Source organism: Scaptodrosophila lebanonensis, unplaced genomic scaffold, assembly GCF_003285725.1.
Source record: "Scaptodrosophila lebanonensis strain 11010-0011.00,11010-0021.00 unplaced genomic scaffold, SlebRS2 tig00000024-arrow-pilon, whole genome shotgun sequence".
NCBI lineage: Eukaryota > Metazoa > Arthropoda > Insecta > Diptera > Drosophilidae > Scaptodrosophila > Scaptodrosophila lebanonensis.
In genome coordinates this window covers 8,745,837-8,771,066 of record NW_022060538.1, presented here as the reverse complement: position 1 = coordinate 8,771,066, position 25,230 = coordinate 8,745,837, and the positions used below count along the sequence as shown (strand labels likewise).

The following is a 25,230-nucleotide window of genomic DNA, read 5'->3' as shown; positions in this document are numbered from 1 at the left end:
GCAGAAAGAAATCTGATAAATCAAACTAATTCTACAAAAAAAGTTATTTTAATTATTTATTTTATTTATTCATCTATTTGATTGAAATAAATTCTCTCATTTGGTTATCATCGTTAACCCGTGTTATCTTCGATGCAGCCAAGGCTTACACAGTAAAAAACTTTATGTCACAGCCAGCAACCATGCTACCAACAGTGAAACCTTCAATTAATGTGCCACAGAATAACAGTGTAGGCATACTATCCCCACAATTACCGAATGGTGCTGCCCAAAGTCATAAAATATATATTGACAATATATTTTTTATTAACATCACAAAAAGGAGCGTTGGCGGATAAGGCGAAGCTGTAAGCTATTGTTTTGATTGAAACAATACGAAGAAATGCGTCCCTCATGTGGATTGAAAGTTAAATTGTGAGATTGCATTAACAAAAAGAAGACTTCAAATTTAAGAAGATTGTTTTTCATGTTTATAAATGTAAGTACCACTACATGGGGTTTTTAAATTAACAGCAATGATTCATTAAAAATAAATAGTAATATATATATTAAAATATATTAATGGACGATTTATAGACAATTACTACTAACTGCACCCAGCAAAATGCTTTTAAATGGTAAAAGCTCAATTATCGAAATTTTAAAAATTCAACGCAGATTTAATAAAAAATAAAAAGTGTTGGATAATATTTTCTACCTTGCCATTTGGTGGCTGTTGATGCCATAAGCGTATTTAATTAATTAATTTGAATTCAAACAATAACCAACTGCCAATTATTGTTACTAGTATTAATACCATTGTGAATTATCCATTTTCCATACTGAATTAATCAATGAATGAATTGTTATCTGATATCGATTAGCAATTAGATATAAGAAGAAGCTGTAGGAATGTATGCACGTTTAACGCGTGCAGTCAATTATATGGAGAATAAAAATAGGATCTAAATACAGCGGAACAGCTTTCTATAATTCTACGGGGATTAGTTTCACAGCTAGCTGAAGATTTGGGCCGAAACAGTGGCACAAAGAAAACATTTTCAAAGAAGATCATTACTGGTTGGGCGTAAAACCAGAAATTGATTATCAAATCTAAAAGGCAACTCCAATATCAAAACTTCTGTGATTCAAATATCCCTAAACAAAAACGAATGGTCCACATTATTTTTTTGTTCTATTCCAAACAATGGCTTAATAATTTCAAAGTGGAAGTGGATTACGAACTGGAATCTTTTTAAAGAGTTCATCGACTAAGGCAAGACAATAAGAAGGTAAATTAAATCAACTGGGTTAATTGACTGCTTAACTAAAACAAAAAGGAACGGATAAGTTATCCCCGCTTAGCTGTGTAAATACCGTTATTTTAAGGACTGACTAAAAGATGTGCATTTAGTCTATAAGCTGTGTATACTTTCCTCATCGAAAATAGATTTTCAACATAGGCATGTTCAAAGTATTATGCGTTCACTGTACTTAACGTTGAAAACAGCGAGAGAGGTTTGTCTGATTCTCTCCGATTAAGCATTTGGAATTTCCCTAATATATATACTACGTTGAAGAAGAGCATTAATAAACGATGACGAGCTCCCAACTGCTCCCAAGCCTGCACTGAACAATGATCAAAAAACGCGAGACGGTCAGTTCTTGTTCGGCTACGTAACGTGTTGGACCCGGAGCGCAGGTTCTTACAAAGTCAACCGATGTCTGTCTCTATATTGACTAATCGTGTATTGATGGTAATACTATCGCTTACACTGGCGTTGTTTTGCATGTCTGTCGAACTGGCGGCACAGGTTCTTCCACCTAACAACTGTGGCAATGTTTTTCGATACGAGCGTTGGGGATTCGGCTGGATTGGTATTGTTGTGCCGGAATATAATGGCTTAACGAGAATGGACTGGACATTGAAGTTTGCAGCGCATGGCTCTGGCTCCGTAAGTATCTATCCGAGATTAAAATGTACCTGAGCGGTCAATAATTTTTATTATTCAGTCTGGGCAAGTCAGCCAATTGGCTCTCTATCCGGACAAAACGACGGCCTATCAACATATGTTTCAGGGTGGACGCGCCGAGTGCTATGTAACTTTTCAAAACTACGGCAGTGAACTGCCCAAAATAATATATGCAGATTTAAATGGTCAAGTGCTCTGTACGGCAAATGGATGTGAGTAAAGCCTTTGATTTACTTTCCTTAAATTTTTTAAGTTCCCATTTTTTTTTTGTTCAGACGGTGCACCATCATCAACAATGACGCGATCCTTAAAGGTATCTGTATCCACCAATCAAGTAGCTGGCCCACCGTTGCCAACGGCTCCGCCAACGTATAAAGTTCGAATCACTCAGGCGCCCGTAACTGTGCGACCCCCTTCAGTACAATCAGTACCAATTGCCAATAAGTGGAAGGACAACATTTTCCTAAACAACGCTGTCAGCAGTGCTGCGAGTAGTGGCAGTAGTAGTAGTGGTGGCTTTGGTGGCAGCACTAGTAGTGGTTTCGTTAGCAGCAGTGGTACCACTAGCGGTGGCACCACCAACATATTTCATACCAGTGGTCTCTTTGACGGTGGCAGTTTCTTCAGCAGCAGCTGGCCGACCACCACCTTTGTAAGCAATGGTAACTGGCCCAGCACCACCTTCGTAAGCAGTGGTAACTGGCCCAGCACCACCTTCGGAAGCAGTGGCAGCAGGCCATCCAGTAACTCAGGCGGCACCGCCAGCAGGCCATCCAGTAACTCGGGGGGAAACGGTAGCAGCCCATCCAGCAATTTGGGAAGCAGCGGCAGCAGGCCATCCAGTAACTCTGGCGGCACCGCCAGCAGGCCATCCAGTAACTCGGGGGGCCCCCGCACTCCTGTTGTCAGCAGCAATGGTAGCAGTGGAAATACCGATATAACTGTGGCAAGCAGTGGTGGTAGTGGCGGTGCTAAGCCCATCATTACTGTAAATACGGGAACCAGGGATGAAAATCCAGCAACAGACAAATGTGGAATGGAGGGACTAGTTGGTCTGCTAATTGGTGGTGAGACCCTACCTCATGGTCGATTTCCTTGGATGGCAGCCCTTTACCATGATGATGATCCCGATCCGAAAAAGCTCAGCCTGACCTACAAATGTGTGGCTACACTTATCTCTAGTCGAACGGTTGTTACAGCGGCGCATTGCATTTGGGAAAAGCAACCGGAAGAAATGCGCGTCTATGTGGGTCGACATGATTTAGATACGCATCCAGAGACCGGTGCAACGCTAATGGAAATTCAGAGTGCATTTACACATCCAGACTTTGTTGGAAATCTAGTACCAGACTCAGACATAGGGTTGCTCATCTTCACCACACACGTCCAGTAAGTTATCTAATACCTACGAACTACGATTTTATATTACATGTTTCTGTTGCAGGGAAAGCAATTATGTTCGAGCCATATGTATGTGGACATCGAGCACCCTTCTTAGCAATGGTGGCGTTGAGGATGCGACGATTGGTGGCTGGGGAAATGATGAAAATGGCAAACCGACACGATTCCCTAAAGCGGCTGTTGTTCAAACCGTATCGCGTGAGACTTGTCTGCGTGAAATGGTTTCGGCCAAGGACTTCCTGACGCCACGCACTCTCTGTGCCGGCAACAAAAAGGCGCATGGCCCCTGTCTAGGCGATTCGGGAGCAGGTCTAATGATTCAGCGAAATGGTCGATGGATGTTGCGAGCCATCGTCTCGTTGGCTCAACGCTCCGGCGACACCTGTGATTTGACGAAGTATGTCATCTACAGTGACGTGGCCGCGCATCTTCGCTGGATTGAGAGTAAAATTGTTAGATGAGATCTGAAGACTAGTGCCATTAAGCTATCGTTTAAGTAACTTCTAAAACAATAAGCCAAATCATCTGAGCAAATTGGTTTATTTAAATGCTCATATTGTATGCATGGACTGTTGGACCTCGAAAATATATTTAATGCTATTTAAGCTGCCTGTAATTAGTTAATTGAGGGTTTTATTAAAAATAACTGGGGAAATCTGAAATGCTTCAGATATGCTTATCTACCAAATTTGACTTTTTGGAGATTTTTAAATATTGTGAAGAGTTTTATTTATGGACATGTCAAGCAAATACATAACAACTTCTAAAATATGATGGAGCAAGTTAGTGTTTTATTTTCCGATGTACGCCAGAACAAGGGCGTTCGCCGGGTGGGGGAGGGGGCATTAGGCTCCCTAATTCTTTAGACAAATTGTTCCGCAATCTGAAGTTGGCCATACATACATTTTTATGGCGCACTTTTCGCCTCCAAATGGAACTGAGGTGAATTTTGCATACCTTGTACCCGTAAGGTAAAAAGGGTATATTAGGTTTGTGCAAAGTATGTAACATACAGAAGGAAGCATCTTCGACCCCATAAAATATATATATACTGAATCAGCATGACGAAAGAAATCGATCTATAGATCCTATAGACATGTCCTTCCGTCTCTCCGTCCATCTGTCCGTCCGTCTGGATGAACGCAATGATCTCAAAAACTATAAAAGCTGGAATAACCAAAGTTGGTAACCAGATTCTCCAAAGCCAGAGAAAGGACGAGATTATTTTATTTTTTTAAATTTTCCCCCCCTTGCCCCGCTACAGAATTTTGTTAATACTGTCGACATTTTTATACCCTGTACCCGTAGGGTAAAAAGGGTATATTAGGTTTGTGCAAAGTATGTAACATACAGAAGGAAGCATCTCCGACCCCATAAGGATATATATATTCTTGATCAGCATGACGAGAGAAATCGATCTAGACATGTCCGTCCGTCTGTCCGTCCGTCCGTCTGGATGAACGCTAGGATCTCAGAAACTATAAAAGCTAGAATAACCAAAGTTGGCATCCAGATTCTCCTAGGTCTGGGTAAGGACGAGTTTATTTTTTAATTTTTCCCCCCCCCCCCCCCCCCTTCCCCCGCGACAGAATTTCGTCAACAGCGTCCACATTTCAAATGCTACCTAAACCAAACTTTGCACACAATTTATATATAATTGTCTACTGTTGTTTAAAATTTTATTCAATTCGGTCAATTCTAAGAAAAGTTATTAGCGAAACAAATTCTCGCCAGTACAACCCCCACAAACTGCAGCAACAAGTTTACTCTTCTTCTTCCTCTTTTTGCTGCTGCTATGGGCGCATATAACTCAGTGACGCAAGTTTACTTGGGTACAGGGTATTACACTGTCGGGCTTGCTCGACTGTAGCGTTCTCTCTTGTTAAACCTATATAAACCAAAATTGACACTCGTAATCTATTGCAGCGCTCTATTGTTTAAAGTTCTTCTGTTCATTATATGCATTAATTATTATTGTAATACACTCTGGCATAATTAAACGAAATTTTAATACTTTTTAATTAATACCCTGGGAGTGACAAATATATTTTCAACACGGGCATGTTCAAAGTAGTATGCGTTCACTGTACTTAACGTTGAAAACTGCGAGAGAGGTTTGTCTGATTCTCTCCGATTAAGCATTTGGAATTTCCCTAATATATATACTACGTTGAAGAAGAGCATTAATAAACGATGACGAGCTCCCAACTGCTCCCAAAGCGCAATTGAACAATTGTCAAAAATCGCGAGACGCTCAGTTCTCGTTCGGCTGCTTAACGTGTTGGACCCGGAGCGCAGATTCTTACAAAGTCAACCGATGTCTGTCTCTATATTGAGTAATCGTGTATTGATGGTAATACTATCGCTTACACTGGCGTTGCTTTGCGTGTCTGTCGAACTGGCGGCTCAGGTTCTTCCACCTAACAACTGTAGCAATGTTTTTCGATACGAGCGTTGGGGATTCGGCTGGATTGGTATTATTGTGCCGGAATATAATGGCTTAACGAGAATGGACTGGACATTGAAGTTTTCAGCGCATGGCTATGGCTCCGTAAGTATATATCCGAGATTAAAATGTAACTGAGCGGTCAATAATTTTTATTATTCAGTCTGGACAAGTCAGCCAAATGGCTCTCTATCCGAACAGAACGGCGGCCTATCAAAACATATTTCAGGGTGGACGCGCCGAATGCTATGTAACTTTTCAAAACTACGGCAGTGAACTGCCCAAAATAATATATGCACAGTTAAATGGTCAAGTGCTCTGTACGGCAATTGAATGTGAGTAATGCCGTTGGTGTAGTTTGCTACAATTTTTATGCCCTGTACCCGTAGTGTAAAAAGGGTATATTAGGTTTGTGTAAAGTATGTAACAGGCAGAAGGAAGCATCTCCGACCCCATAAAGAATATATATTTTTAATCAGGGAGACTCGACAAATCGATATAGACATGTCCGTCCGCCTGTCCGGCCGTCTGTTCGTCCGTCCGTCTGTCTAGATGATCTCATAAACTTTAAAAGCTGGAATAACCAAAGCTGTCATCCAGATTCTCCTAGGTCCGAGAAAGCACGAGTTATTTTATTTTTTGGAATTACACCCCCGCCCCCCTCCGCCACATTTCAAAATCTAAATTAACCATACTTTGCACACATAATTCAAATATAATTCATATAATCAACTTTTGTTTTAAATCTCATCTAAATCGGTTAATTCTAAGAAAAGTTATTAGCGAAACAATTTCACTCCGGTACTACGCATAGCAGCTGCAGCATCAAGTTTGCTCTTCTTCTTGTTATACTCTGTACATGAAATGTACAAGAGTATATTAGGTTTGCGGGAGCTGAAAAATGTAACAGGCAGAAGGAGGCGTGGCAGACCCCACAAAGTATATATATTCTTGATCAGCATGACGAGACGAGTCGATCTAGCCCTGTCTGTCTGTCTGTCCGTCTGTCCGTCCGTATGAACACCTGGATCTCAGAGACTATAAGAGATAGAGACACCAAATTTTGCACGAAGATGCGTTATGTGTGTATTCTATACGAGTTTGTTTTATTTTTTTGATTTTCCCCCCCACTTCCCCCCTATGGGGGTTTTCCCGATTTTCCATTCGTATAATCGCCTATATCTCGGAGACTATAAGACCTAGGAACACCAAATTTTAGTCCCAGATGCCTTATGTGAATCCGTAGAAAATGTATATTTTGGAATTCCCCTCCCTCCCCCCTCTACCCCGCAAATCGTAACTCCCGTAATTCTCCCGTAAATCCCCCATTTGGTTATTATGTGTCCGTATGCCAAATTTCATTATGATAGACCGATTTAACAAGAAGTTATAGCCATAAATATATTTGCTGATGCAGCGCTGCTGCAGCGCTGCTCAAGCGCTGCCCGCGGCTGTTGTTGTTGTTGCTGTTTGGTTGACTGCGAAAATGCTTACACAGACACGAATAGATGCGCATAGGCATACATACACTCACACATACGCAATTGCTATGTAAATGTGCAATTATAAACCCTTTACGTGAGTTCGAATACCGAGAGAGGTAAAATCGATCAAATTTTTTTTTTATTTTCTATAATTATTGTAAACATATGTACAGAGTATTTCAAAGTCGGGACACCCGACTTTAGCTTTTTTACTTGTTTTTGCTTCTGTTAGAGGCGCATATACCTCAGTGTCGGAAGCTTACTTAGGTACAGGGTATTTCACTGTCGGGCTTGTTCGACTGTAGCGTTCTCCCTTGTTCAAGTTCGCATGTTTTTTTTTTTGCTCAGACGGTGCACCTTCATTAACAATAACGCGATCCATAAAGGTATCTATCCCCACCAGAACCCCCGTTGTCAGCAGCAATGGTAGCGGTGGAAATACCGATATTACTGTAGCAAGAAGTGGTGGTAGTGGCGGTGCTAAGCCCATCATTACTGTAAATACGGGAACCAGGGATGAAAATCCAGCAACAGACAAATGTGGAATGGAGGGACTAGTTGGTCTGCTAATTGGTGGAGAGACCCTACCTCATGGTCGATTTCCTTGGATGGCAGCCCTTTACCACGATGATGATCCCGATCCGAAAAAGCTCAGCCTGACCTACAAATGTGTGGCTACACTTATCTCTAGTCGAACGGTTGTTACAGCGGCGCATTGCATTTGGGAAAAGCAACCGGAAGAAATGCGCGTCTATGTGGGCCGACATGATTTAGATACGCATCCAGAGACCGGTGCAACGCTAATGGAAATTCAGAGTGCATTTACACATCCAGACTTTGTTGGAAATCTAGTACCAGACTCAGACATAGGGTTGCTCATCTTCACCACACACGTCCAGTAAGTTATCTAATACCTACGAACTACGATTTTATAAGTATTATATGTTTCTGTTGCAGGGAAAGCAATTATGTTCGAGCCATATGCATGTGGACGTCGAGCACCCTTCTTAGCAATGGTGGGGTTGAGGATGCGACAATTGGTGGCTGGGGAAATGATGAAAATGGCAAACCGACACGATTCCCTAAAGCGGCTGTTGTTCAAACCGTATCGCGTGAGACTTGTCTGCGTGAAATGGTTTCGGCCAAGGACTTCCTGACGCCACGCACTCTCTGTGCCGGCAACAAAAAGGCGCATGGCCCCTGTCTAGGCGATTCGGGAGCAGGTCTAATGATTCAGCGAAATGGTCGATGGATGTTGCGAGCCATCGTCTCGTTGGCTCAACGCTCCGGCGACACCTGTGATTTGACGAAGTATGTCATCTACAGTGACGTGGCCTCGCATCTTCGCTGGATTGAGAGTAAAATTGTTAGATGAGATCTGAAGACTAGTGCCATTGAGCTTTCGTTTAAGTAACTTCTAAAACCACATGACATATGATCTGAGCAAATTGGTTTATTTTAATGCTCATATTGTATGCATGGACTGTTGGACCTCGAAAATATATTAAATGCTATTTAAGCTGCCTGTAATTAATTAATTGAGGGTTTTATTAAATATAATTTGATTAACCCCAATGAAATACTTCGCATATGCTAATCTGTGCAATTTTTTTCTTAGGATTATTTTAAAGAGTTTTATTTATGAACTTATCCAGCAAAAAATAAAATTAAAAGGTCCAGGCTGCGCAGGTTCTTCCACCTAAGAACTGTGACAATGTTTTTGGATACGAGCGTTAGGGATTCGGCAGGATTGGTTTTGTTGTGCCGCAATATAATGGCTTAAAGAATAAGAACTGGATATTGAAGTTTTCAGCGCATAAGTAGATATCCGAGATTAAAATGCATCGAAGCGGTCAACACTTTTTATTGTTCAGCCTGGACATGTCAGCGAAATGAGTCCTTATCCGGCCCTAAAGTCGGCCGTTTTACACATGCTACAGGGCGAACGAGCTGAGTATTACATGAGTTTTCAATACTTCGGCAATTAACTGCCAAAAATAATTTAGTCAAGTGCTCTGTACGACAAACGGATGTGAGTAACACCATCAATTCCGTCCACATTTCAAAAGTTACATTAACCAAACTTTGCACACATAATTCATATATAAGCCATTGGTTCGAGTTTCTTTGAACAAAATTATAAAAGATAATCAATCAGCTATTATACATACATTCAAAATGTCGCAAGTTCACCCACAATTTGGTATAGTTTTAACATTTTCAAAGAGTGTCGTGCTTCGGTTGAAGACACAAACCACGCTTCACAAAATTATGTTCTTATATTTAAATTGCATTATTTAGGCCAAACAGTCTACACAGATTAACCCTTTTTTTCAAAGTTTAACAACAATTTAATGTTTTTTCCTGTCACGTCATGTCGCAGTCAACTACATATGTACACTCAATGAACCGTGATTTGCGCCCCAGCTAGTTACAATCAAAAAACTATGGAAAACCTGACAGCAAACACATACATTGTGCAGCATACTACCAATACAAATGAGCGGGAGCGTTTTTCATTTTTCATAAACGAATAAGCAGGGGTTGTGGAGCAGGATGGAGAAGGGGGCATATGATGAGGCAGACATGGCAGGTGAAAGTGGAGCAACAAAAAGGCCAACAAAAGTTTTGCCAATGTCGAGCGCTGGGAAGAACGGAAGAGATGGAGGAGAAGGAAGTATTTTTCTACTTTTGGCTTTCTGCTGAAAATAGCATCAAAGGATTTATTACCGCTGTTTACGTCAGCAGCGGCAGCAGAAGCAGCGACAGGAGTAGTACCGGTGTCTGATTTCATACAAGTACGAGTATGTCTGCAACCCTGGGCTGCTGGCTGCGCGGATCCTGCCATTAAGGGCTACACAGTAGCCTGCTGAGTCACATTAATTTCGCTGCCAGACCCGTGTAAATTTGTCTTGTCCCCGTACATACTCGTATATAGAGGCTAGAGGTGGGACTACAGGAACAGCTAATGCACGCACAAAAAAATTGTAATTAATTGCAATTGTTATATATAAAGATATTCAGTTTTTGTAGTTAGGTGAAAGCACACACAATAGGTAATCCTTAAAGGATGCTCAATTTTAGTTTATTTGAATAAATAATGATATTCGGGTCTAATGAGAATATCGGCTTATACTTATATTTTAGATATATACCAAAAGACTTATAATTCTAATAAATATATAAATAAAAAGTAAATATTTGTTTGCAATTTTTATTATTAAACCAATTGTATTTATAAATTAAGAAGTACGATTTATTTGCAGACATATATTTTATATCTTCATTTGAATATTTTAACCATTTATAGAGATTTTATTGAAATTCTTTGTCTCTGTATTATATTATTTCTTTATATAAATACCTCTTTGTTTTAATATTGCTGCTGCTAAATTATTATAGTTTTCCTGTAAAAAAAAATAAACCAAAGATTGCTCGCTTAAATTATATAACGAACAACTATTAATTGCAACTATAGATTGCAAGAAGAAACCGTTTAATAAAACTGATCAATTCCATGTTTGTATATGGTTTGTATGTGGTCTAATATATAAAATGATTTTTAATTTCAATAAACCAAAAATTTTTTTCCCAGGAAATAAATAAAGGAGGTTCTCCAAATACTGATACTTTAAAATATAACTTAGCCTTAATATTTATTAAGACACTTTTTGTATACATTCTTATACATATTTTACTTTTTTGGTATATTTGGCCGACAACAGCCCGCTTTACGGCCATCTCTATTGTGCACATGAGTTTGCAGCGTGCTGGCAAACACATTGCTGTTATTTTTTGAGAATGACAAAAAAAGGATCCCAGACACACGCGCCACGACTGACCAGCAGCCACTTTGTTTGGGTCTGCACACTTCTGGAAACTGACATGTTATAAATTCTCGTTTGACTTCGCCGGCATGCCACAAACGTAATATTTTTGCTTTAAATTGCTTGGCTCTTTTATTTTATTTCACTTTGTTTTGATGGCTGCCTTTTGGCTCAAGAGCGTGCTTTGCCATTGCTGGTTGGCTGTCGTTCCTGTGCCATTCACATGCCACTGTCAACAATTTAATTAACACGCATTGTTTCGCACAATGCTCCAAATGAAGTGTCTTGCATTTGTTATCGAAGACAAATGCCAACAGGGTTTAGTTTATTGCAGTGATAAGGTTGTTTAAAGTTTTTGGCACTCGCTTTGTTCTATCGAGCTGGCTTGAAGCCTGCCTGCCTGCCTGCCTGCCTGCCCGCCACAAGCCATTAAAATCCAAATCAATTCCTATAGCCTTGCATTAGCCGACACCCTACAAAGCAAACTTACTTGACTGACAGCCGCTCTTGGCAAGCCATTGTACGTTGTTACAAAGCTCTGAGCCTTACACATTACATTTTCATGAAAATACCGGTACACATGTACAAACTTCAACTCGCACACATATCTACTTGTACAAGTACATATATACATATGCATGATAGGGGACTGTCAATGCGGCACCTGAGGCTGCAGAGTTCCCTGTTCCTGCCAAACAAAGATGCGAGCAAACAAACTGTTTGGAGCAGGCATTGGATGTGTATATTGGCGCTTGTGGGGACTTAAATGAACAGCGATGAGGGCAGCACATACAAATCCACATATACATATATATTTGGTAAAATGTGCTTATATTTACATGAAGGAAGATATATGTATGTATGAATACTAAACATACGAGTATATCAACATCATTAAACAATATTTAACAATTTCAAACAATTTGCTAGAGAATGCTGATTTTATTTCACATAATTTAAGCATTCCCTTCAATTCGATTCAATTAATTGAAAGATGATTTCTGATCCAACATTTCTGATGGCCCAGAAAGTTGTTTATCACAGAACGAGAAATTAAAAAGATTTTATCAAAGTAGATTTCAAATTTTTTCTGACATTTGCTTTATTTGAATTAACATTGTTCACAGAAAAGAATTTTAAAACTTGCATAATATAAATATACTAATTTAATCGGAATATAAACAAATTACAGTTTCTTTAACCTCAATTGACTAGCACTAACATAATTATTTCCAATTAGCATTCATTGCTTCTAAAGCTTAGCTGGGAAATCAAATATGCTTATTTTTCTGTCATTACGTCATTGATTTTGTGTTCCTAACGTCAAGAGTCATCAACCAAAAACAAAAGAAGGATTGCAACTTATCTTAACTACTTATATTAAATTCCCATAATATTTTCATGTTCTCGACCAGAAAACAGTTATAATTTTTGCTTAAGCTGAAAAAAAATAGTCAAAATTCCAAAATGGTCATAAATTATATATAATTAGCTTTAAGAATTGAATTAAATTGAGCTAAGCATGTTTTCTAATTAATAATTTGTTTCGACAAATTTTGTGTTTTAGTGATTAGTGCCATAAATTATAAGATTTAAATAAACAAATACATATGCCACAATTATAAAATGGTCTAGAGTTTTAGAGTTCGATATCTTTCTTATTTAAACCAGATCTGTGCTTTGGAAGTGATTCTATTTTTATTATAATGAACGAAAGAATCTCTTTTTAATCCGAATCGTAACTTGATTAAAATTTGAATTAATAAAATCAGTTCCTCTAAGTGCTTTTTTGTTTCGCTTTTAAAACATTTTTAAAATGAGTTTGTATTATAACTAAATACACGTTAGAAATAAGGATATTTCAAAGTGGGACGAAATCATTGAAAATGTTTAAGCTGAAACCTTTTAGAGGTAAAGGAGTTTTGGTTCTTCCAAGTACTATATGAAGCTATTTCAGGTAACAATCTGCCATAGAAAATAACAGAAATTTATGCTTCGATTGTATGTAGTAGTCATTTATAGTTCGTATAATAAATAAATAGGAAAACATTTGTTAACTAAAATAATTATTTTTTATGTATAATTAGCTGCAAATAACTATAATACTCGTATTTAATGATAAAAGCTGCATCAAATGGCGGATAAAAAGAGATGAAGCTACACATTTGTAGAGCGTTTTTACTCTAAACTAAAAAACACGACTCTACCATTAACTTCGTTCAACGGAACTGCATTAAGCCCGACACTTGAGTCCTTGAACAGTGAATTAGGGAAAGTGAAGCCACTTTTAGTGTTGTACTTTAAGCTAATGTCACTATTGCTGCTGATGCTGATGCTGATGCTGCCACTGCCACAACCGGTGTCAGTGCCAGTGCCGTTGCCGTTGCAACGTTGATGTAGATGATGGCGACGAGTTTGGGGAGCATGACACGCGCAAAACTTTGTAGCATGCTTTGCCGCTGACTTTGCACAGCATTTAGCTAACGGTTGTTGGTCTAATGCCCATAAACCACTGCCTCGTGATGCAGCAAAAGCGTTAAGGAACGTGAGCAAGAATGGCGCATAAAAATAAAGTCATTGCCAGCCAAGGCCACGTTCATGGGCTTGTATCGCCCACGCCCACTTATGTACGAGTATGTCTGGAGGCAGAGCGACCAAAACCTCGTTAATACCAATAAATCTGTTGCTAATGAAACAATTATGTGCGGCTATTAATGACGCCCCGCGCCATAAACAAGTCGAGCGCCAGAGCAATAAGCGACGTGACTGGCAAAGCAATATGCTGGTATACGCTTTGAAAAAAAAAAAAAATAGAAAAGAATGCCTTACAATTATTATTTGGATGAAAAAGCGGGCCTCGTCAAATGCAGAATAGTGCAATCGATAACAAATCATGCATTTCATTTGTCAAAGTCGCGCCTGGCCCAAGCTGGCATGAAGTTCTCACCCAACACATCAATAATATTTCCACTTAAGTATTGTCAGACAACAAATTGAAGCATCTCATGGTCGCTCATGGCCGCTTTCCCGTCGCTTGTTTCTGTGCTAAATATGCAATTTTCCGAACAACCCACCCACACAAGTATTTATAGAGCAAGAGCATAAAGAGAGAACAAGCAAAAAATAATCAATAGGCGACAGCACTAGTGTCTAAACAGCCACAGGCCGCAGGCACGCTGGCACGCTGGCAAGCGCTTGATGGACAATTATTTTCTATAAATTTGCGCTGTGACAGCAACAATATTGCATAATTTATGCATATGACAGACGCTTGTCGTGGCATCAGGTGCGCCAACAACAACAACAACAACAACAGCAACAACAAGAACCACCACAACCACAACAGTAGAGTAAAGGAGCGTACAATGTCAACGTCATCAGGGGCTTTAATATAAATAGTTATTTCTGGCACTCACCTAAGCGGATCCTTGATGTGAATGTAACGGTCCATTGATATAGCGCACAAGTTCAAAATGGATGCCGTCGAGCACATGACATCAAAGGCAACCCAAGTATCACAAAACTGTGCGCCAAAGATCCAATAACCTGCAAAACATACATATATGAACGAGCCATTAAATAAAATTTCAGTGGAGTTTGCTTGAGTGATTGTCAGGCTGATTCATTGGCTTGTTGGTTCACCGACTGACTGCATGACTGACTGACTGCCTGCCAGATTGATTGACTGCTTGTTAAAAATCCTTAATAACTAGCATGTTCTTCCGGTTGCCTTTATACTTTTAACAGGACCTGTGCATGTGTGCGGAAATTGTCGTGTTGCGGCCGGCGCCGGCCAAGGAAAATGCTTAATTTGCACAAAAATAAAAGGAAAGAATAATAATATACATATACGCAAAAAAATATGTACATATGTATGTATAAATAATTGGTTGCGATGTGGAACGCAAAAGGCGTTGCACGAATCGGGTTTTTGCCTCACTTATTTATAACATAAATTGAGTTTAAATGATTCCATAAATTCATTTCCGTTTCCTGTGCGCCACTGTGCCTCATTTAAGTGTATTGGTGCGTTTGTATTCACCGTTCGTGCAATATTGAAATTTCGTTGCCTTGCGAACAAAGAAAACTACATTTTCCATTTGTATTTCTCGACCGGAAAGTGTGTGAGAGTACCGCTTTTTATCCAATATTATACGGTGAGTGGTCTCCATTTATAATCGGAAAGTGTTTTTTTCGTATTTTTAAAACGATTTCGAAACGTTTCTAATATAATTAAATTCTAATGGAACGAAGCACGAAACTAGGTTATCAGATGACCCACTTAGGCTCTCAGAGCCAGCCTTTCGCATGGGAAGTTTTCTAGAGAGTTTTAACTCAGTTTAGCCCTAGTGGGATCAGTTCTGATAAAGGATGTTTTCCTCATCTTCCTCCAAACCTGGTCAGAGCCCAGAAGGTGCTGATAAATAAACACAACAATCAGTGTGAGATGACCAGAATAAATAATTGTTGACCTTTATTTTAAGATTCTAATATATACTATATAGTATATGAGATTCGCCGACAATTTTTTCATCGCGAAGAGAAATTGTTATTTGTGTAAATGTTTAATTAGATTTATGTTGCCAAAAAAAATGAAAAAACTCACCATACTTTTTGTAAAATTGTTTGATATTGATTCAAAAAATTCATAAAAATTATTTGTAAAAGTAAACTGCATTTTTGAAACCAACATTTTTATTTTGTTTTATAAATTGTTATTGCTACATATTAGTTCTAAATATTGTGTTCGCTTTTTTATTACAAGGAATGTTTAAAATATTTCGCCATCCATTTATGATATTTGAAATAAAATTGAACTCGTACAAAATCAATAGCCAATCCTTTGGCGAACAAATTCAATTCTCAATCCGCCAGAGAGGATATCCATTAGCTTTCCATTTTTGTTGCTGACGCCAACCCTATATTGGTCATCAATTATGCTGTTTGAGTGAGAGGGCAACACAAATCGGCAATATAAGTGCATCGTTGATAAATTCAATCTCAAATTTGATACACAATTCGATTTTGTACTGATTTATACAGACAGATATAAAATTGTAGCGCTGTACTCGTACATGTCAGTGCGAAATGTGTGATATAACGAGCTCTTTTGGCATCGTGTTATTCGATAAAGCGCACATTATGCTCATTTAGGTCTCATGCCATTCGTGTCACACAGAGACACAGGATATTGCCCTTTAGCGCGAACAGGATATGGCATATCAGGAAGAAGGTTATCCACTTTCAACGCGTGGGCATGCATACATGAATGTCCATGCGCATATTGACTTTCGTAATGTGGTTAACGCAATATAATAAGCAGCAGGTATAAGCAGCAATTTTGTCAATACATTTCCCCAGGCACCCTCTACCCCCCTCCACCAAACCCTCTTTCAGCTTAGAAGTGAGAAAGTGATTCTCATTCGAGAGTATCGCTTAGTTAACAGAATCTGCGCTTATGCGCAATGGACCCTGGGGCTCCTGCTATGGCGCGATACTGGGATTGTCAATAAAAATGACGCGGTAAAAACATTGAAAGCAAACTGTTATGGTTGTGTACTGAACGGGAATCTGTTGGAAAACTGCAACTGAGCAGGTGCAGTTGAGGAAATTTGATCAAAATTAGTTGCACTTTTGGGCAACTGACAGAGCACTTTAATGTTCGCAGAGCTACTTAACAATACTAATATTCATGTGGTAGTTTGAAGAAATGAGCAGATGAGAGTTTTTTAGGTGTACCCTTAATCAGATAATTATGGTAGTTTAGAGCTGAGAATAAGAAGGCTCTATACGGTAAACAAAACTAAAATGTTGAAATGGTCAGGCTGAGAATTCTAAGCCACTGTTTTATTTAAATAAAATTATAAATTATAAAAAATTAAAGCTGCAACTCAATCTTTATATAAATATAAAGTAAGCAAGAAAAATTGTGAAAAAATATAATCTATAACGTTACAAAGGCTTCTATAATCAACATCAAAATATGGGGAATAATACGTTTTTATTTTTTTTTATTTTAAACTATTAAGCCATTTAAAATATTGCTTTCATTGGATTTTGTCTTATTAAAATACCATGATCTCAAAAAACATAACTTAAAGGACACGGATCTAAACGTAGACCCTACAGGACCAGTATTTGAATTCAAGCATACCTGTGTTTTGAATTCTCAAACCTGCTAAATTCGTGTTAAATTTGCTTTTTATATTTTTAATTGTGGAATCTGAGTTGCTGCCTTCTAAGCACAGTCCATTCTCGTTTCTCTAAGTTCACAATTTCGTCTTTTCTAAATAATTTCTGCTTTATCTCCAAAATTTAACCGCATTGACAAAATGCAACACAATTATGAAGCATTCTTGTAAATTGAGAGTTCTGCTGCCTTTGACATTTTCAAAGACATTTTTGGTAAAAAACGAGGTTGTCGGACCTCTTGGACATGAAATGAAAAATTATGCGAATATTAGAATAGCTTTTCTTTGTTATTTACTTTAAAAGAAATATTTTCATTTTTCAGTGAATTATTTTGAAAAAGTCGAGAAATTGTCTTTGTCCTTTGTCCAACTCAACAGCTTGCTAGGAAGCACTAATCTTGCATATACATACATATATGCTGCTTATTTAGCAAAAATTAAATAGCTCTTAACATTTTATTGCTGTACATAACATATATATACTTGTATATATATATTTTACAGGTCATTTGCTTGAGCTGCAGTATTGAAAAAGGCTGCATATTACAAGTATTGCAATCCTTGCCAGCTTTGAAAACATTTAAAGGCACTCAAGCGGCGGCGTCGGTGCTTAAATCAGCAAATAATTCATATTGATGTACATACTTATATACAAGCAAACAAACTGGCAAAACATACACTAAAAAAAATACAATCCAAGACTGACTAAGCTTGAATATATGTAAATATAACATGTTTCACTTTTGTAAAAAAAAACTGAGTTCTACAATATGTAGAGGACGAAACGAATCAGTCTTAAAGCAAGTATCTTGGATGCGATCGGAAATCGAGATCAAAAGCTTACAATTAAACAATCGAATTCTGAACTCTCTTCCATTATATAGTATATAGGAGTGTCATGGATATACTTTTGTTGTTGTTGTTCTTCTGACTATAATTTCTACTTCCCCTTATAAAGTTCTGTGTTGTTAAAAAGTTTAGAGAGCAGATGATCTAAATACTATAAATTATGTGGGATGTAACTGTACGAGTACGAGTACAAGGAATGCCTTATTTGATATTATATAAATAATATTAAAACAAAAAAAAAAAAAAAAAAAAAAATGTCTCCTCTCGAAAACTCTTCTAAAATACATGCCTTCAACGTCGTGGTCATTTATCCAGCAAAATAACACATCCATCCACGCTATCTGGACAACACAATAGTATAACCCCCCCCCCCCCCAAGACGCCTCTCCCCGACGGCGACAGGTGGCAGCCCCACCAGTGGGATAAGTCGCATCTGGCCAATCACCAGGTCGACCGACAACAAATGATTATGGAAACTTATACAAGACAAATGAACCCAAAATGGCTCCACATCGATGTCGATGTTACGGATACTCTGGAGGAACACTCCCAAGGAAGCAGTCGGGTCAACAGACCTAAAGACGACAACCTGGCGGCGGATTACCTTCAGAATTTAACCCACAAACAACACCACATGGGATACAGCTACAGCCAAGACAGACAGACGAGTAGAAATTGAGAGCCAGATGGAAAAATGTTCTTATAGAAGCCCAATGCTCCCAAGCGGAGTAAAAATAAATGATTAGTTCGAAAATATAATTAGGAAAGCCGCTAAAGTTATTCAATACTTTTGAGTTTTAACTGAATTAAACTGAAGATTTATGCTAATTCTGCTTGATAAAGATAGTAGACTAAATACATTAATGATAGTAGACTAAGATAGACTGAAGATAATACATGAATATGTTAGAAATTAGACCACTATTTTGTAAGTGTACGCTGCTTTTCCCAATATCTAGTGTATGTTTATGGACACAGCTGCGATTCTGAGCTGGAGCAGCAGCTGTCATCTGTATGCCAGTGTGTGGGGTTGATGTTTGGCTAAATTTTGTACAAATAGAGGTTTGTGTGTGAGTTGTGTACGTTTATTCGCTGATTTGCCTGCGTCGCCTTTGTGGCATGAAGCATGTTAAATGTTGTTTTGTTTCATACGAGTACACACACTCACACATCGATGGAAAGTCGCTGTTATGAAAATAATTCGCCTCAACAGCTTTCAATCTAGTTGTGTGGCTGTGTCTGTGTATGTCCATGCCTCAAGGCGCCGCAGCCTCTACCTCAACCTCAGTAAGCGGCTGTTTGTCTTCAACTGCCATGGCAGCTGAAGCATTTTTATTTATTTTCACACTCCGAGGCAGCTTATTTTTCTGCCCTCCATCTTTTTTTGCTTACGTCGCAATGGTCGTGGCAGAATTCTCAACATCTTTCCACTCGCCATCTTCATCTTCAAGTGCGAAAGTCGTTTATTATTTTCACACACACACACACTCACATGCTCAGGGTTTTTGTGTTTGGTTAGGTGGAGCTCAGCTGCAGATTCTATGTATCTGTTCGTCACTGTTTTACCTTCTCTACTTCCCCACCTCCAACAGTCGGCGCCTACAGGTACCTTCAGCGCACACCACCCCAAACCCTCTCTCTCACACACACACACGCACACGCTCCTTTTGCGTTTCCTACGCAATTTTTCATGTGTATCCCCATTGCTTTTTTGCTCCCGTATTCTGTGCTCGGCATATTTTTTTTTGCGCCCTGTCATCATGTCATGCCATCGAGCCCCGCTCAGCACGCATTGATGTCAGCTGCATGTTTTTTCAACCGGAACATGTCGTTGACAGAGGCCCCGGCATCGAGTCAAATCAGCAGATCTTCAAAGTTTGTCTGTTTATTAAGCCGCAGACGCGCACGATGGCTCAAAATATAGCATAACGGTTGAAAAGAATAAGAATTGTAAGTATAAGAAGTATACAACCATTTTCGAATACACCTAATTCTGATTTTACACGGGTTTGATTTAACGCGGTTTGAAAATTAAAAATTTTATATATGGTTACACGACTATATTCCACTTAGCACGATTAACTTTGCATATGATCAATGTCATTTTTACACGACTTTTTTAGGAACAATCTACCGTGTAAAACCAGAATAAGGTGTACTTGTTAAAATTGAGTTTAATATTTAAAATACTGTTAAATCTTCTTCATCCCTTTCACTTCTACAGGAACAAGACGGTTTAACTTCATATTTATTTTTTAATGAATTTAGTTTTCAAAACTGAAGTCAAGTATGACAATTTCAAATCAAAATATATAATTTTTTAGGCGTTTTTGTAGTTTCCTGACTTGTTTCTTTCGCTTTAGATAAACTAAGCTAAATTTTTTATTATAAATTCGTTATTTCTGGAACCCTGATTCCGATCACTTATTTTCAAACCTGTAAGCTTTTCAAAGTTCATTTGTGCTCGAAATTTATATACTTATAGTCTTGAGGAGAATAATTCTTAACATAGAGACAACTTCTTAGTGATTCTTCAATTAGTCTTTATTAAATCCACACATGTATATAAATTGTTCTTCCCAAACCTCGTAGTTCCTCAGCCTGTAACTCCAAAATTTATAATTATTTAAAGAAATTTAATATAGGGATAAATGTGTAACCGCATCAGCTTGCATACTTTTCTTAACTTCATGAATCAGGAAGGTACAGAATGGAAATACTTTCATTTGGTTTCCAAAGGTTGTAGATAACTTTAAATTAAAAGTGACTATTTAAGTTAATGAGCATAACTTACCAATTGTTTGTTTTTCTTTTTATGGAATATACTATGTGAATAGTTTAAATACGATTGTTTACCTTATAATAATTATAAGTAGCTAACTCTGGTATAAATATTATATTTTTATTTCTATTTCTACTATATTTGTGTGCATTTGTTCCATCGTGCCAAGCCGTTTTCACATTTACCCGCACGCCTAATTTGCTGCTTATTTACTTAACAGAACTAAGTTTCGTTTGTGTTGCCGGCTTTGTTGTCGTTGTTGTCGTTGTTGTCGCCACCGTTGGTTGGTTGAATGCTTGTCAACTTTTAATTTGCATGCTGCGTTTTGCATTTTGCAAAATTAATAAAATCCACTTCAACAACACGAAATTTCTCATAAAAGAAACGAAATGCAAGCTGCTGGTGGTGCCTGATGTCTAATGCCTGTAAGTAGATGGCTGGTGGCTGGTGGCTGTGGCATTCAAGGCAATTTCGCCTGGTGGCATGGGTTTTCTATCTGCCTGGGCAAAACTTGTGCCTGACACAGCTAAGCTGAAAAGTTTGTCAACGTCAAGCTAAAGGGGGAAACAGCCTAGGATAGTGGCTGCAATGCCAGAGTGATATCAGCAGTAACGGTAGCAGCTGCCTACTTGTCAGCCTGACTGCCATCGTGCCACTCACTTAGCTCTGAGGTTCTGCCTCAGTGCTGCAAATGCAAACTAATGTGTGCGTCTATACATATACTTGTACATATATACTGCATATTAGCTAACAACAGCAATGGCAGCATCAGCGACAGCTACACAAAAGCGCTCTTTTTTGTACATTGCCCGTTTGGCTTAAACTTGGCTTGAAATGAAATTCTAGTTTGTTGCCTGGCTGTGAGAGCCTGAAGTATACATATATACCATATATCTTTAAATATGTATCTCCAAGCTATCTTTAGCAACCATAATAAATATTTGGCGCATATTTTTTATTTATGCTAGAAAAATGTATATTAAATTTTTCACAAATTATTACTATTCATTAACAAAATCATTTACAATTAGACATACAGTTCAGCTCTATCGACAAACTTTTCATTTATGTGTATTTTAGAAAGTTTCTCCAATAATTGCAAACAACTTATTTCTTGATTACTGCTCCTTAATATACAAGTAGCACGTTATATAAATAGCTCATCATAATTCCAACAAAGAGTTTCATGTTAAATTCAAATTCAGATTTAATTTCAATAAAATCATTTCTATAAACATATCGAGAATCAATCTACAAAGTATCTATATATTTTCATGCAATGAGCTCAAGTTGCTTCTAAGTCTTAGAGCGCCCTTGTAGCTCCAACTCTTTGCCACAATAATATTTGCTTAAAATTATCCCAGCTCTTTTAGACACATTTTTAGATCACTTATGCAGCTTCCAGCTACTTCACAAATCATTTTTCCATTGGTACAGCATTTTGGAGGGCACTGACGAATTTGCATAACTGCCTGCTTAAAGCTATAATAAAAATGCCTGCCATAAATGTCAGACAGTAAGTCAACGAGCACTTTCTGCGAATTGTGCAGTCATTTGTGTCTTCCTGCTCTCTTTTTTAATATTTTTTGTGACCAATTCACGCCTACGCTTGTGTTGGTAGCCTGCAGCACTTTACATAAATTTGCGAGCGACAAATTTCAATTGAAATTTGCATTGGCAACCCAGAGATAGAGAAGTGGAAGGAGTGAGAGAAGGAGATTCTGCTGTACTTACCCAACAAGTCGTTGACGCCCGCGAATGTCATCACTAGAGAGGCCACAAAGAGATCCGCAATCGCTAATGAGGCCAAAAATAAATTGCCAATGCGTCGCAGGCTGCGTTCCGTGTAGATGGCAATGCACACGAGAATATTGCCAGCAACGGACAGGAATATAAGCACCGATAGGAAGATGCCTGTGTTGGTAAACAGAGCGTTGGATTAAACAGAGTGTTACGTGCTGCATACTGATGCTGTTGCCAATAAGTATTACAATAAGAAAATAATGCCGAGTAGAGCAAAGCATAGCATACTTATGTGGGCAAACGAAAAAAATAAAAGACACTGAACGGACAATCAACACCGCCATTATTATCTTCTTTATCATCATCATTTTTTTTAGCAGCAGCATCAATACTTCCATTTAGATAACACCAATGATTTGCGACATGCAACATGCAATTTTGTGCGCTAATTCGAAACTAATTAGTTTTAAATTTCGGCATTTCTTTCCAATCTGTGGAGGGGAGTATGCGTGCATGCGCATATGCGGGGTAGCTTGCATTTGGGAATGAAACACATTCAACGACATTTACTTTACCAACAACTACAATTGACACAAGTGAGAGCGGCTCCGGTTCCTCACCAACTATTGTATCCATTTCGGAGGTGTTCGTCCAGGTGCTCGTCTCATTATAAAACGAAGTCAGCTGCAAGTGAAAAAAAAAAAAAACAAACAAAAGATTCGTCAGTTTAACAGCATTAGGTAATAAACATAATTTAGTGGGAAAAGTTTTTGATTTGCAGGCACCACAACTTTGGACCAAATGCTTTTATAATATTTTTTCTTTTTACGCCCAATTTATGCAGATTTATGCTAATTTTTTTCTTCAGAGGTCAGCTGGCAGCCATTAAGCAAAGTTCTTGCTTTCCGTTGGCAAAACTTTGACCTCGACCACATGTTTTAAAGAATATTTAGTCATCTTTCAAGAGCGTCGTCGTCAAAAAAAAAGAAAAAATACTGCATATTCGGTTGCATTAAATGACAGCAAAGCGGCACAACTTTTAATTAATATGAAAGGCTTCTGCTTCTAAGCAGCTGCGAAACTAATTATGTTTTAGAAATGTGTATGACATTTAAAAAAAAAATGAGTAACTAATTAAGCAACAAGCATTAGTTGGCATGTTACTTTTGTTGTTTGTAACGTCAGCTTGTGGTTTGCCCTTTGCTCTAACTTTGTTTCCATTCTTCACTTTGAATACCCTATATCCGAGGACTGAAAGGGAAAACTAAGCTGTTATTAGAGACAGAATAAAATGAGCGTATATTTAATCGAGATAAGGATACGATTCGTCAGAGCCAAGTCCCATCCGACTGTCTTATCAGATCTCTTGAGCATTATTAGCTGAGAACAGTAAGCTTGTTATGCAAACTTGTTGCTAATTTGTAATATTTTTTGCACCAAATCCATTCTATAGCTTCCATATCAACGATCGATGCCTATATCACTCGTATCTGAATAATAGCTCTTCAAATTCTAAAGTATCCTTTAATTTTGTGCATTATATGTGAGTAGTGCTGAGCAGAGGGTATTAGAGAGTTGGTCTTGTGGAACTTAGTGCTCAAAATTTGTTTTGAAATGCTTTCTTTGAACTTTGAAAATATGCTGGCGATGTTGCTTTGAATTTGAAGAGACGCCACAAAGGGTGCCAAAAACTGTGGTCACACCCACTAAGGCAGCCAGAGGACCTAACTATAAATATGTGTATAAGCAGACACATACACAGCCTTCTGCACATGCATACAGACAGCCAAATTTTTGCGGTTGTCTGTTTTGGTCCGCTACTTGTGTTTCTGGGTAAGGCATAAACTATCAATCATTTGGCATTTGCGGTTTCAAGTATTACGTCTGTCATCGCGTCTCACCAAATAGTATGTCTGTATGTTTGTCTGTCTGTCTGTGTTAAGCCTGTCAAGCTGATCAACGCTGGTGCGCACGTAACACAACTTTGCGCTAAGAAGCCTCACAGGCAATATTATTCATTATTAAAATCGACAAAATGTGTCTCCCTAATCTGTTGCTATATACAGGGTGCTACAAATAAACATCCAACTGGCAAAAATATTCTTAATATAATGCCCCTTTTTTAATTTTAGGAAATTCCAATTACAAACGCATTTTCAATGAAATTGTGCATTGAAGTGTTGGGAAAATCTTTTCCCTCAAAAACTTTATTTTCAGAACTTTCATAAACTTTCACTTGATTTATTTGCACCAAGGATAAGGAATTTATTTATTGCAAACACTAAAACTGGAAAATAAGTAATAAGGTTGTGGTGGATTTTGCTCGATGATTGGATACTCTATTTTTAGTTGGAAGATATTTTATGAATACAATACCATAAGGGCTTGATGCAAACTGAGAAGCTTTAAATTTATCTAATTTTACTAAACTTTAATAACTTTTTTATTTATATGAGCAATGCGAATGTAAATGCTTTCTTGCAGCGACTTTAAACAAACCTTATTCTTGATTAGACTTGCCGCATATTTATTGCAAAAGTTCACAAACATCATAC

At 38.1% G+C, this 25,230-nt stretch overlaps 3 protein-coding genes across 4 annotated transcripts in view; 2 read left to right on the top strand and 1 right to left on the bottom strand.

Moving 5' to 3' along the window:
- LOC115621749 (dopamine receptor 1) overlaps nucleotides 1-25,230 on the bottom strand; it is a 54,494-nt gene that overhangs the window by 11,840 nt on the left and 17,424 nt on the right. The window contains exons 2-4 of the mRNA XM_030515484.1: nucleotides 23,251-23,359; nucleotides 22,667-22,846; nucleotides 14,527-14,656 (exon numbers count right to left, since the gene is read on the bottom strand). Of these exons, the coding sequence (XP_030371344.1) occupies nucleotides 14,527-14,656; nucleotides 22,667-22,846; nucleotides 23,251-23,311 (371 nt within the window). The 5' untranslated portion in view covers nucleotides 23,312-23,359. The remainder of the gene's footprint in view (nucleotides 1-14,526; nucleotides 14,657-22,666; nucleotides 22,847-23,250; nucleotides 23,360-25,230) is intronic.
- LOC115621743 (spermosin-like) lies at nucleotides 994-3,969 on the top strand. The gene is made up of 4 exons (XM_030515476.1): nucleotides 994-1,934; nucleotides 1,993-2,164; nucleotides 2,228-3,341; nucleotides 3,397-3,969. The coding sequence occupies exons 1-4, from the start codon at nucleotides 1,701-1,703 to the stop codon at nucleotides 3,812-3,814; spliced, it is 1,938 nt and encodes a 645-aa protein (XP_030371336.1). The 5' UTR covers nucleotides 994-1,700; the 3' UTR covers nucleotides 3,815-3,969.
- LOC115621747 (serine protease gd-like) lies at nucleotides 5,669-8,802 on the top strand. Of its 2 annotated transcripts, XM_030515480.1 has the most exons (4): nucleotides 5,669-5,904; nucleotides 5,963-6,134; nucleotides 7,632-8,181; nucleotides 8,241-8,802. In XM_030515480.1, exons 1-4 carry the CDS (start codon nucleotides 5,671-5,673, stop codon nucleotides 8,656-8,658), a joined length of 1,374 nt encoding a protein of 457 aa, XP_030371340.1. In that variant the 5' UTR covers nucleotides 5,669-5,670; the 3' UTR covers nucleotides 8,659-8,802. The 2 variants fall into 2 exon arrangements, with proteins under 2 accessions (XP_030371340.1, XP_030371341.1); XM_030515481.1 differs by lacking the exon at nucleotides 5,963-6,134 and having other exon boundaries at nucleotides 7,670-8,181.

Coding starts and splice junctions, on each gene's coding strand:
- LOC115621747 (XM_030515480.1), top strand. CDS start 5,671: ATGTCTGTCTCTATATTGAGTAATCGTGTATTGATGGTAATACTATCG. Junction 5,905..5,962: donor CAGCGCATGGCTATGGCTCC/GTAAGTATATAT, acceptor TTTATTATTCAG/TCTGGACAAGTCAGCCAAAT. Junction 8,182..8,240: donor ATCTTCACCACACACGTCCA/GTAAGTTATCTA, acceptor TTTCTGTTGCAG/GGAAAGCAATTATGTTCGAG.
- LOC115621743 (XM_030515476.1), top strand. CDS start 1,701: ATGTCTGTCTCTATATTGACTAATCGTGTATTGATGGTAATACTATCG. Junction 1,935..1,992: donor CAGCGCATGGCTCTGGCTCC/GTAAGTATCTAT, acceptor TTTATTATTCAG/TCTGGGCAAGTCAGCCAATT. Junction 2,165..2,227: donor GCTCTGTACGGCAAATGGAT/GTGAGTAAAGCC, acceptor TTTTTTGTTCAG/ACGGTGCACCATCATCAACA.